We start from the raw sequence: 13,323 nt of genomic DNA, 5'->3' as shown, positions 1-13,323 counted from the left end.
AGAAAGAGTGTACATTGTATAATTCCATTTGTGTGAAGTTCTAGAACAGACAAAATTAATCTATGGTGGAAAAATACACAGAATTAAGAATGCCTCATGATAGCCAGGGGCAGAAATTGACTGTGAAAGGGCACAAGGGAACTGTAAAAATCTACTGAACTAATATTCATGCTGAAGTATTCGGGAGTGAAGTACTTATGTCTCTAACTTAACTGTGAATGTGTCAAAAATTAAGAGAGATTGATAATCAGAAGGATGAATATATGCATAGATATTCTATCAGGGAAATATAGCAAAATATTCATTGAGGTGGATATATGGATGTTCTCTGAATAATTATTTCAACTGTTATGTATGTTTGAAATTTTTCATAATAAAATATTGGGGAGGGCTTCCCTGGTGGCGCAGTGGTTGAGAGTCCGCCTGCCAATGCAGGGGACGCGGGTTCGTGCCCCGGTCTGGGAAGATCCCACATGCCGTGGAGCGGCTGGGCCCGTGAGCCATGGCCGCTGGGCCTGTGCGTCCGGAGCCTGTGCTCAGCAACGGGAGAGGCCACAACAGTGAGAGGCCCGCGTACCGCAAAAAAAAAAAAAAAAATATTGGGGAAAAAACTGTTTTCAATTCCTCTGCTCTCTCACAATGACTGTACAAACTGGAACTGAATTTGTATAAAGTAAGCCAATAGGGGGTGCTATTTTCAGAATCATGATTTTATCTTTTAAAGAAAAACTCAAAAACCTTAACATGAAAAACAAACCAAACCATTCCTTCTCAACAAAGAATGAATTAAAATGAACAGCAACTTTAGCTTCACATTATATATGTCATAACTCTGGCTCTAAAGAGAGAATTTCTGAATTTCATTCACTGTGCCTCAGCTTAGATGCCTGTTTCCAAGACTAATCATTTAAAGACTGGAATATGCCTTGACTATATAGCCTTTAGCACAAGACAATATATTTGCTGAATTTGGCCTCCCAGGGTGAAATGCAAGGCTCATACAGTGTCAACAAAACAAATCAAAAAACAATGTCAAGAAAAATTCACGTATTACTGTTAAGGATGGGTAGTCACCTAATAGATTACAGATTCAGTGTTTATAGTGTCAAGAAAAAAATTTTGGGTTTCATTACCTTTATCAAGAGATGCCCCAGCCATATGGTAAAAGCTCAACGCAGTGTCTACATCATTAATGTTCTTTAAGAAAGTAAAGAAGTTCTCCACTTCCGGAAATGTCAGACCCTGAAAGAAGAAAGACAGTTAAGTAAGGCAGGAACCTGTACAAAAAGCAGCATAAAAATGCAGAAAACTAGGCAGTTATTCATTCCTATAAATCAGAAATTTCTGCTATGTCTAGAACAGAGACTCAACATATTAGTCAAGGAATGTCAAATTTGTACACAACAGGGGAACAAAACTCTGGTATTTTACCCTGAGAAATGCACGTTGGCTAATTGCTTTCCCCTCATATGTAAAATCTGACATGAAGCTGTTTAAAGTTATGGCTGGATATCTTTAAAGAAAATATTTCTAACTATACCCTCCAATTAGTCACAATATCTGTTGTGACACTTCCTAAATGAGCTGTAGCCACTTGATGTGTTATACATCGTAACAAGTAAGACCCATCAGGACTTTCATTTTAATAATCTACTCATAGGCCAGTCAAGCTTTTTGAGGCTTAAGCTAATTGAAGAAGCACCAAAGTCAGTAATATACATGGGAACGGTTTCAGCATTTAGCAGAACCCAAGCAACTGGGAAAGTTTTTCATTATCTCAATTTAAAAGCTACTAATGAAGCAATTTGCCATGTAACTTTAAACTGATGAAAGTCTGTGAATGAGGAAATTCTTTTCAAAAGCTGGTCAAAGATTTGCTGATCTTTGATGCTACTTTCTATGATGGCTCAAGAGAGTAGTTGGATAAACAGGGATTAGAGGGAGGAAGATTTGTCCTATATGCCTATTTCCCATTTCTCACACATCATGCTGTGATGGAAATGAATACAATCTCTAAGAAATGAGTAACACTGGGGAGACACTGAGGTTAACGCCTTCTAACGAAGCATCAGGTCCTTTTATGGACTGCAGATGTTGACGGGCTTCTACTCAGTAATGATCCTCTTCCGATCTCCATTTCCCAAAACTACAGAGCCCAGGAATCCACATCAGTAACTCAGTAAAAAGGAAACCTTAATATAGACAATCTATAGCACATTCCTGGTACTCTCCAAACTGGCCAATGGTATCTTTCTCATTTCATCAATCAATCTAAAAGCTAAAATACTGTGTGTATGATTATGTCACATGATCGTTTTAGTTTTTCTCCTTAGAATCAGAGAACTTAAAATTTTTTTAATTGTGGAATATGATGACCATATAGAAAGGCGCATAAAACAAACTGTTGTAAAATGAACACCCATAAGATCTCAATTCAGGTCAAGAAACACAATTATCAGCATCCCAGAAATCTCCCTCTCTTCCCCAACGTGACTCTTCCCAGTTATGAGCCTCTTCTCCCAGTGATAACTACTGCGACTTTTAGAATATTCATTTCCTTGCTTTTCATAAAAAATAGCTTTACTATCTATTTATGCATCCTTAGACATATGTTTAAGAAGTTTAAGTATGTCTGTTTAATTTTATAAATGGAACCATGCAATATGTATTCTATTATATATGGATTCTCTCTTTAAGATTTTTCAATGTTTTTGTGTATATCTGTAGTTCATTCATTTTTACTGCTGTAAGTATTCCATCGTGTGACTATCTATTCTATTTGGGCTATTTCCAGTTTTTGGCAATTACGAACAGTTGTCCATCTGTATTTAAGCATTCATTCAAACATTTATGGAGCAACTACTATATACCAAGCTCCATAACTTTTGGCAGTGAAAAAGGCCTATATTAAATAATTCTGCCCCAACTTGAGGTCATTCTCTTAAGGTCATTCTCAGAGGTAGGGTTCATTCCTTGTACAAATGCCATAGTATGCTATCTAATGTAAGCACTAGGCTAGAAACAACATTATAAGAGGGAAGAATTCCACTGGATCAGAAGCACAGGTTTTACAATATCACCTGCTTGTGGATGGATACACTAATACCATCTTCTCTTCCTCTCCATCTAAAGATGTGCAGAGGTGGGAACAACCCAAGTGTCCATTGATATATGAATGGATAAACAGAATGTGGTGTATACATATAATGGAATAGTATTCAGCCTTTAAAAGGAAAGACATTCTGACACATGCTACAACAAGAATGAACCCTGAAGACATTATGCCAAGGGAAATAATCCAGCCAAAGGACAAATGCTGTATGATTCCACTTATACGAGGTACCTAGAGCAGTTAAATTCATAGAGACAGAGAGTAGAATGGTGGTTTCCAGGGGTGGGCAGCAGGGGATAATGGGGAATTATTGTTTAATGGGTATGGAGTTTCAGTTTGGGAAGATGAAAAAAGTTCTGGGGATGAATGGTGGTGGTGTTCTTTGCACAGCAGTGTGAATGTACTTACTGCTACTAAACCATTTAAAAACGGTTAAAATGGTAAATTTTGTTATGTATATTTTACCACAATTTAAAAAAAGACACGCTAAAGCTTTTCTACTTCTTTTTATTAGGGTGTGAATTTCCACAGGCGAGGTAAGGATAGGGGTCTGAGTTTATGAAAGGGTTTTTAAGGCTAAAAGGTTGACATAAAATTCCTAAAACAGAAAGGGCATGGTAAAGGAATTGCATCCCACTCTGATAAACAACCTCTGATGTATGTTAGTTAATTTATTGTGAAATATCAAATGCTCAAGACCACAGTGCTTATGTTGAGAATTATTTGAGAACATAGAAGAATCTGAACTGAGTGGTTATTCATTTGATGATTTAGAAAAACAGTGGAATACAACTCATACTATGCCATTATTAAATAAAAATGTGTAACATTTTGCCTTTTATTACATAGATATAATAAAAAATATTTATCGAGCACTATGCCAGGAACAGTGAGGAAAATAAGATTACACTGGACATGGGCCTCCTTAAAGAAAAGATGATGCCATTCACGAAATTCTTATTTCTTGGTAATTACCTTAGTAAAAAATCCAGAGGTCTATTAGAATAAAGCTAGAATAAGACTATAGCATGAGGTTCGTGGATAGAAAGTGCAAAGATAGTCTTCTTGCAAGTTGAGTTGCTCAGACTTAGAAGGCTATAGTTTAAGCACAATCTATTGTCAGGTGACTTGAACTGCACACATAGTAGTGAAAAGGAAATATCCTTCTCTGAGGCTTGACATTAAAGGGATTTTTTTTTTTTTGACATACTATGGCAAAGTGGAAGAAGCAGGAGTTATTTTATTCTGTGACTAACTGTTCAACAAACCAGTTATCTATCTATCTTTGGAAAGAAGAACATATATAAGACTGGGCTCTAAATAACTAAAAAAAGAAGATAAAATTAACAGTACTTTGACAATAGAAGTACTTCTTTATGTTGTTTAAAAATGAATTTAGCATTAGAGAAGTTGTTAAACAAGCAAATAGAATTGCCTTTCAAAACTAAAAGCAACTGATAAAATGTTTAGGAGAAAACAGAAAATCTTCATGACCTTGGGTAAGGCAAAGAGTTTTTAGATATGACACCAAATGCACAATCCATAAAAGAAGAAAAATTGATAAATTAGATTTCATCAAGATTAAAAACTTTTGTGCTTCAAAATACTGAGAAAATAGACAAATCACAGATTGGGAAAAAATATTTAAAAATCATATATCTGATAAAGGATTTGTATCCAGAATTATATAAAGAACTCTTACAACTCAATGAGATCATAATAATAACCCAATTAAAAAAAAGATTTGAATAGACGTCTTCCAAACAAGATATACGAATGGCTAGTAAGTACATGAAACAATGCTCCGGATCATCATTCATTAGGGAAATGCAAATTAAAATCACAATGAGATACCACTACATACTTATTATTGGGTTGGCCAAAAAGTGCCTTTGGTTTTCAAGTAAAAATAAAAGACACATTTTTCATTTTCACCACAAACTGTATTGAACAACATATTCACCATTTTGTTCCACTACCTTCTGCCATTTTTCAGGCAACTTCATAATTCCATCTGCCCAAAACTTTTTTTTTTGGTCTGCATTCAGTCTTCATTGCTGCGTGCCAGCTTTCTCTAGTTGCGGCGAGTGGGGGCTACTCTTCATTGCGGTGCGCGGGCTTCTCATTGCGGTGGCTTCTCTTGTTGCGGAGCATGGGCTCTAGATGCGTGGGCTTCAGTAGTTGCAGCACACTGGCTCAAGAGCGCATGGGCTTCAGTAGTTGTGGCACGCGGGCTCAGTAGTTGTGCCTCGTGGGCTCTAGAGCACAGGTTCAGTAGTTGTGGAGCACAGGCTTAGTTGCTCTGTGTCATGTGGGATCTTCCCGGACCAGGGATCGAACCCGTGTCCCCTGCATTGGCAGGCGGATTCTTAACCACTGCACCACCAGGGAAGTCCCTTCCCAAAACTTTTAATCTTTTTGAGCAAAGAACTGTTCCAGGTGCCTTTTATAGTCTTCCATGGAATTGAAATTTTTTCCATTAAGATCTGAATAAATGGAAATCCGAAGGTGCAATGTCTGGTGAATACAGCAGATGAGTTGGAACTTCCCAGCCAAACTGTAACAGTTTTTGCCTGGTCATCAAAGGAACATGTCGTCTTGAGTTATCCTGATGGAAGATTATGTGTTTTCTGTTGACGAATTCTGGATGCTTTTCATCCAGTACTGCTTTCAGTTGTTCTAATTGGGAGCAGCACTTGTTGTAATTAATCGTTTGCTTTTCCGGAAGGAGCTCATAATAGAGGACTCCCTTCCAATCCCACCATATATACACATCACCTTCTTTGGATGAAGACCGGCCTTTGGTGTGGTTGGTGGTGGCTCATTTAGCTTACCCCATGATCTCTTCCGTTCCACATTATTGTACAGTATCCACTTTCTTTTTTTCTTCTTTTTTTGTGGTACGCGGGCCTCTCACTGTTGTGGCCTATCCTGTTGCGGAGCACAGGCTCCGGATGCGCAGGCTCAGCGGCCACGGCTCACAGGCCTAGGCGCTCCGCAGCATGTGGGATCTTCCCGAACCAGGGCACAAACCCGTGTCCCTTGCATCGGCAGGCAGACTCTCAACCACTGCGCCACCAGGGAAACCCTACAGTATCCACTTTTCATCGCCCATCACAATTTGTTTTAAAACAGAACGTTTTTGTTAGGTTTAAGTAGAGAATCACATGTGGAAATACGGTCAAGAAGGTTTTTTTTGCTGAACATTATGGAACCCAAACATCAAAGTGATTAACATAACAAGCTAGTGCAAATGACTACATTATTATATGAATGCATTTATATGAAATTTCCAGAAAAGGCAAATCTATAGAGACAGAGGAAGATTTATGGTCATGTAAGGCTACAGCAGAAATGGGGATTGACTGCAAACTAGCACGAGGGATCTTTTTGGGGTGACTGAGATCTTCTAAAACTAGATTGCAATGATGATTGCCTAACTCTATAAATTTACTAAAAATAATTGATGGGTAAATTGGTGAATTGTACACTTAAAATAATTTATATATACTTTATGATATACAGATTATACCTCAATAAAACTGTTAAAAAATAAAAAGCAGTTACAGTAGAATGAGAAGAGGGGGAAGGAAAATTTGGCTTCCTCTGGAGTCAGCTCTAAAGCCAGATATCTAGTGCTGACAGGCCATAGGTAGTACAAACACATTGTAACGATGATTCCTTGCCTTGTCTTTTAATTGATCATAGCAAATCCATCTGCCAAGAATCAATCTAATTGCCTGAGCTCTCTCTGTGGCCCATTAAAAATATAAGTCTCCTTCCTTCTTCCTTCTATGCTATGTTTCTCACCAATCTAATCTCTCATCTGCTCCATTTTCTGCTTAGTTTTTAAAAACATTTAAATTATTTTTACACCAGGTAATATATGGATATGGTACAAAATGTTACACAGTACCAAGTAATTCTTCCTTTCCCTTGTCATCCAGTCTCCCTCCCTACATGTGGTCACTGTCACCAATTTCTTGGGTACCTTTTCAGAGATGTTTCTGTACTTGTCTTGCTCCAATAAAGCATTTCCCCATTGCAAAGCGCAGACTTTTCTTCAACTGGTTGGTGTCTGGCAGCAGGGGGAAATTACACCATTTCCATTACTTACATTTCTATAAGAACCTAATAGTCCTGAAACATCACTTTCTTCATATGTTCATTCCTCCTGCTGACAAAATATCAGTGACATCCACTGTCAACTGGAAAGACCACAAACTTCTTAGCTTAGTATACAAGGTCCTCTACAATCTGATTCCATAATTTACCTTTCTAGCTATCTCACTAAGAACCTATAGGTTAGAGTATAGCAACACTGTTTTTCTTGTTTCCTCCAAACCTTTCTGCTTATTCAAATCATGGAGAATAAACAGTGACAACAAACAGGTTCATTAGTAGGAAGATTATGGATTCTGGAATGAGACAGTCCTGGCTTTGAATCCTAGTGCCGCCTCTTAAGACACTGTGTGATCTCAGACAAATAACTAAGGCTCAGAAAAAGTATTTTTCATCTCAAAAATGGGGATTCTATCCACCAAGCAGGATGTGATAATTAGGGAGAAGATAAGTAAAATGCCTAGTACATAAAAAGTACTCAGTAAATAGTAGGGCAAAGTCCTTAGTAAGCTGGCAGGCTCATTACTACAGAGCCAGCGGCAGTGAATTTACTCAGTTATGCTCTGAAATACACTCTCTTTTCTGGTATGTGTAGGGCCTTGAGGGATAGGAAATAGGGAAAAGGTGAATTCAATTATAGGAATTTCAATTCATATAATGAATTGAAATTCAATTATATGAATTAGTTTCAATTATATGAAACTAATTGTGTGTGGGGAAAACCAAAAATAAAACAGGGAAAAAAATCCATAAAATTAAATCTCTTAATACTAATTCACAGTTTAGTACTCCTTTGGGGGAAGTAAAGGTTTCAAAGCTAATCAGTAAAACAAAGCAAATCAGTAGAGTTCTAATCTTTTTTTAGTTTAAGGGTCACACCTCGGGTGCTATACATAGTGGCTTTGGTGGGCACCCAATAATTGGAGTTAGAGTTTTTCAAGGGCTCTGCTAGCAATGTTTCTAGAATCTGATATCCTCTGAAGACCACAATGTGGTTCACCTCTCAAATATCTGAGAATATGTGAACAGGGGAGCCCACATGAATATTATCCACAGAAAACATGAAAAGTTAATAATCTAATAGTTTTATTAAAATTGTTTTTTTAAGTACTAACTCTACTTAATGGCTGGTAGCAAGATTAATAAGTAATGCTATACACAAAGACTGTTGAGGATAGGGCTGTAAGAGGAATCACATAGCAAAAGCAAATACCTTTACAACCTCTGTTTGTCAAAATCCTACTCTGCCTTTCAGGCAAAGTTCAAATTGTACCTCCTCCAAGGTACAAGAATTCTTACTTAGTCTCTTCAGCTGCTTCTAATCTTTCTCATTGGTGCTCCCAAAAGATCTCATTATCTTTATTAGGGTACTTAATATACATTCATCAATGCATTTGACAAACATTTGCCTATGAAACCTCGTATAGAGGATGGCAAAGATGAGTAAGACAGTGCTCTCAAGAGGCTCAAAGCTGAGTGAGTTGTCTTGTGCCATAATTGTTTATTATCTGTCTCCCTCCAGTTGAGGGCAGAGACTTGGTTTTGTTCATTCCTGTATTCCCAATATTTAGAAGAGTGCCTGGCACATGGTGGATGCTCAATAAATACTGAATATGAAATTATATAGTTCTTTGCATACATCTATTTTTTATTAAACTATTACAGATAGGTGATGGTTTTATCTTTTATCTTTCTCACAGCACCTGGCTTTGTGTCTTGAACATAGCAATGTTTGCCACTGAACTGTAATTTTCAATTCATCCTTGAGTGGATTTGCTAAATTATTAAAGTTTGCAGTTTCTGCACTCTTTTTTTTTTTTTTGCAGTACGCGGGCCTCTCACTGCCGTGGCCTCTCCCGATGCGGAGCACAGGCTCTGGACGCACAGGCTCAGCGGCCATGGCTGACGGGCCCAGCCGCTCCACGGCATGTGGGATCTTCCCGGACCGGGGCACGAACCCATGTCCCCTGCATTGGCAGGCGGACTCCCAACCACTGCGCCACCGGGTAAGCCCAGTTTCTGCACTCTTAACCATAGAGAACGACCACTGTGAATTATACTTACGAAGTCTCAGAAAACTCTGTCTTTCTTTTAATGAGGAGAAGAAGGTAATTTGGAGGATGGAAAGTAAAAGAAAAGTTAAAGTTGAGTCAGATTTGACCTAGAAGAAAAAGTCACAGGAAAAAAAGATATTGAGGGGAATGGGGACAATCTGATACAGGATAGGGACTAAACTTTAAAACAAAGCAAAAACAAAACATGTTTCTCATAAAGCAAAAAAAGAAAGAAAGAGAAGAAAAATCTGTCTTTGTTAAGTAAGAAACATGGCAGTTACTCAGAGCATGAATAGAGTAATTTTTCCAGGCATGGCAGGTTCCCCAATTCTTCTAGCTATTACTCAGGAAGAAAACGGGAGACGCTGATGGAGCAGGCCTTTCCAGAGCAGTGGCTCGCAAGCCTAAATGCACATTAGAATCACCTGGGGAGACTTTTAAGAACTATTGATGCCTGGACTCACCCACTGAGCTTCTGCTGTAGTTACTTTGAAGAGGGTCCCAACACCACATTTGTGAAAAATTCCCCAAGCGACCCTACTGGGAGACCAGGTCTAAAGCACTGCTTTACAGGAAGAGTATGGTTAGGAGAAATAGAATTTTGCTAGAGAAGGGACAAGATCTGTAATAGGAAGCCCTGGATTTTATTAGTCCAGACTCTGGGTGGATCATTAATTTCTCTTTCTCTCTGTCTCTGTATTTTCAAAGGTGAAATGAGATCTAACAAAGCTGTTAGAAACACAAAAAAGAAAAATGGCTGAGAAGCACTTCATAGTCATAAAGTAATACACAAATATTTATTTAATGCCACCACTAGGACCTTCAATCTTTTAGGTCTGGTTTCATATTTTGTACAGAACCCCACACAGAAAATGATTAACATGTGCCAAATGAAAACACATTTTCATGTTAACAAATCCAAAGTGGAACAAAAGAAGCAATTAGGAAGCAGACAGTGATCCCCCTATAATGGGAAATGGTCCCAGAGAGATGGGCTGGTAACCTTAGGAGCAAAGGCTCTTCATTAACTCTCATTTTAGTTAACTGCTATATTCACAAACTATTTAATCAACACGAAAGTACAATCAATCTCAATCTCCCTGCTAAGGCAGGCTAGAAATTCTGGGCCAGAAATAATTTAGCACCCCAGATTTTCATCATCTGACAAAATCTGTCCTTTCATTTCAGGGCTCTTTTGCAAGGTCTTCAGGTCCTAAATTAACTCCTGCCAAAGCTAAAATACTTTATTCCTTTAAGGGAGATGTCTCCAACACCCAATTTATTGCTTTTAAATATAAATTCACAACAAAACATGAATTAGCCTATCATGATAGATAATTATTTTAAGGTCAAATCAATGCCTGGACTAAACTTTAAAAATAGGTCTGGTCAAAAGAAAGGAGTGTTCCCTATAAAATCCACCTGTATTTGCAATTAATTTTCTGAATTACAATTTCCAACAGATATGAGCTGGGTACTAGGTAGTGTAGGAGTTCTCTCTGGGAGAAAAGCATTGTCTTCTGTCACTTTCTGTTAATCACTCTTCCTCCATAGCCAAGGGAACACCTTGGGCTGGACTGAACTCAGAGAAGCTGACACTTTTTCTCAGAATCCAGCCTGTTCTCAGTTGCAGTCCACACCCTGTTCAGAGGTCCGTTTAGCTTTTCAACATCCAAGACAAGGAGGAAAAAGTCTAGCTGATAAGAATTGTTTTCCACCAACTTGGGGCGATGCTATTCATGCAAGATTTCATGCACGAAGACTAATAACTAAGAAAACTGAGACAAGCACTAGCAATCCTATTTCTTATTTTCAGTTACTGAGTCTTTAAAGCTTAGAGTCTGCATCTAGGATAAGGCTCTTCAATTCATGAGGCCAGGAATGTTAAGTGATTTGTCTAATGTCCACAGAAATCTCTGAGGCAGGACTTGAACTCATCTTCTAGCTCCATGTCTACCACACCACACTACCTTGGCAATCCCTCATGGAACATGTTTAGTGCCAGGTCAGTTTCCCAGTCATGGCCAAATGGTAACTGTTGTCAGGTGGAAAGGGTATTGAATTGCGGATGAGATCTGGGTTCTAGCCCTTGCATTGCTCTGTGTGTGTGGGTGTGTGTGTGTGAGAGAGAGAGATCTTTAAGAGATCTGGCCTCTTTACTAGTTTCTGGTTCAGTTTGTTCACCCCACCCCATGGAAAACCCCACATGCTGACTCAATTCTACCATCTGCCTCTTCCTGTACGAGGTACAGCTCTGAAGGGTGTCACAGAGCAGAGTTGACAAGTGTCATCACAAATCCATGGTTTCTAATCTCAGTGCTGCTCAAAAAAGGCCCAATCATCTCCTGAAATCTCTAATAATCTTATTCTCAATCTTTTTGCTTCTACGCTTGCTCCTTTCCAAACTGCTCTTCATAAAGCAACTAGTCATCTCTTTAAACATACACACAACCATGCCATTTCACTGATCACGACCCTTTAATAGCTTCTCTTTGCACTATGAATAGAATCCCAACTTGTTCCACACCTACAAGGTCCTGCATGTTCTTGCCCCCCATCTCCCTCTCAGACCACACCTTAGACCATTATCCTCTTTGTTAGTATGCTCCAACCACAAAAGTCCCCTTTTAGTTCCTCACACATGCCAGATTCATCTTTCCTCCTTGTTATGGACTGAATGTTTGTGTCCCCCCCCACCCCCCAAACTCACACACTGAAGCCTTAAACCCCACTGTGGCTATATTAGGAGATGGGGTCTCTGAGAAAATAATTAAGGTTAAATGAGGTCACAAGGCTGGGGCCCTGACCCTATAGGATTAGTGTCCTTATAAGAAGACACATTAGAGAGCATGCTTTCTCTCTCTGCACAAACACTAAGATCATGTGAGGACATAGCAAGAAGGTGGCTGTCTATAGGACAGGAAGAGAGGCCTCACTAGAAACCCAGTTTGCTGGCACATGGATCATGGACTTCTAGCCTCCAGAACTGTGAGAAAAGAAATTCCTGTTGTTTAAGCCACCCAGTCTGTAGTATTTTGTTATAGCAACCTAAGCAGAGTAATACACTGCCTCAGAGTTTTAAACATATGCTATTTCTTCTTTCTGGAGCTTCCTCTCCATTCTTCCTCTTTCCTTCTTTTCTACTTCCTTACTTGTTGTTCTAATATGCCTTCCAATTGGACCACTGTAATAAAACAGCTCTCCCAAAGGTCACCATTTTACCAAAACCAATGGGTATTTATCATCTCATTTTACTGGACCCTTTCAGTTCCATATGACACTGTAGACCCCTTAGTTCATGAACACTCTTCTTCCTTGGCTTTGATTTCACTACTTTCTCTAGGTATTTCTCTAACCATTTCCTCAAGATTTCATTCTGGAGCTCCTTAAATGTTTGTGTTCTACTTGATCTTGCCCTTGGCTCATAGTTCTTTTCTGTTTAATATCCTCCTTGGGCAACTTCATCCATTCTTGTGGTTTTAATTCCAATAGTGTGTTGATGATTCCCAAATCTATCTCAGTCCTCTAAAGTAGATTTGAATATCCAATTGGCTGCTAACCATCTCTGCTTGGATAGTCCACAGGCATCTTAAACTCAAGATATCTACAAGTGAACACTTTATCTCCCTCTGTAAACCAGCCTGTCTCTTTAAATTCGCAAGCTCAGTTCATGGTGCCACCCGTGGTCTGAACAAAAAACATGGGGTCATTTGGGGCTCTCCCCTCTTTCTCACTCACTGCTCTTTTTTTTTTTTTCAGGTACCAGAGATAAATTGAAATCAGTCATAATTAGCCATTATTTCACTCTCATTATGTTAGAGCCTTTGCAATAACAATATGCTCCCATGGTTCCTTTTTTTCCTCTAGGCAAAGATACCTACCTTTCCCTCTTTGAAGTGCTTCTTGAGCTGCTTCTGCATGGCAGTCAACTTCTTGGACTGTACCCCACTGTAGGCCAGCAGCATGCCACCAAACTGCCTCTCGGTGATTCTCCCATCCACAGGGTCATGGCGTTCAAACTGGGAAGGGAACAGA

The 13,323-nt window shown here is 38.9% G+C and overlaps 1 protein-coding gene across 3 annotated transcripts in view; it reads right to left on the bottom strand.

Moving 5' to 3' along the window:
- Positions 1-13,323, bottom strand: part of MICU1 (mitochondrial calcium uptake 1) — a 219,321-nt gene that overhangs the window by 31,362 nt on the left and 174,636 nt on the right. For all 3 annotated transcript variants that reach the window (XM_007454676.1, XM_007454675.1, XM_007454677.1), the window contains 2 exons: positions 13,170-13,307; positions 1,134-1,242 (listed from right to left, as the gene is read on the bottom strand). In XM_007454676.1, coding sequence (XP_007454738.1) covers positions 1,134-1,242; positions 13,170-13,307 — 247 coding nt within the window. The remainder of the gene's footprint in view (positions 1-1,133; positions 1,243-13,169; positions 13,308-13,323) is intronic.

This window comes from Lipotes vexillifer, unplaced genomic scaffold (genome assembly GCF_000442215.2).
Source record: "Lipotes vexillifer unplaced genomic scaffold, Lipotes_vexillifer_v1.1 scaffold205, whole genome shotgun sequence".
Taxonomy (NCBI): Eukaryota; Metazoa; Chordata; class Mammalia; order Artiodactyla; family Lipotidae; genus Lipotes; species Lipotes vexillifer.
The sequence above is the reverse complement of the archived record's forward strand: the minus strand, read 5'-3'. Positions and strand labels throughout refer to the sequence as shown.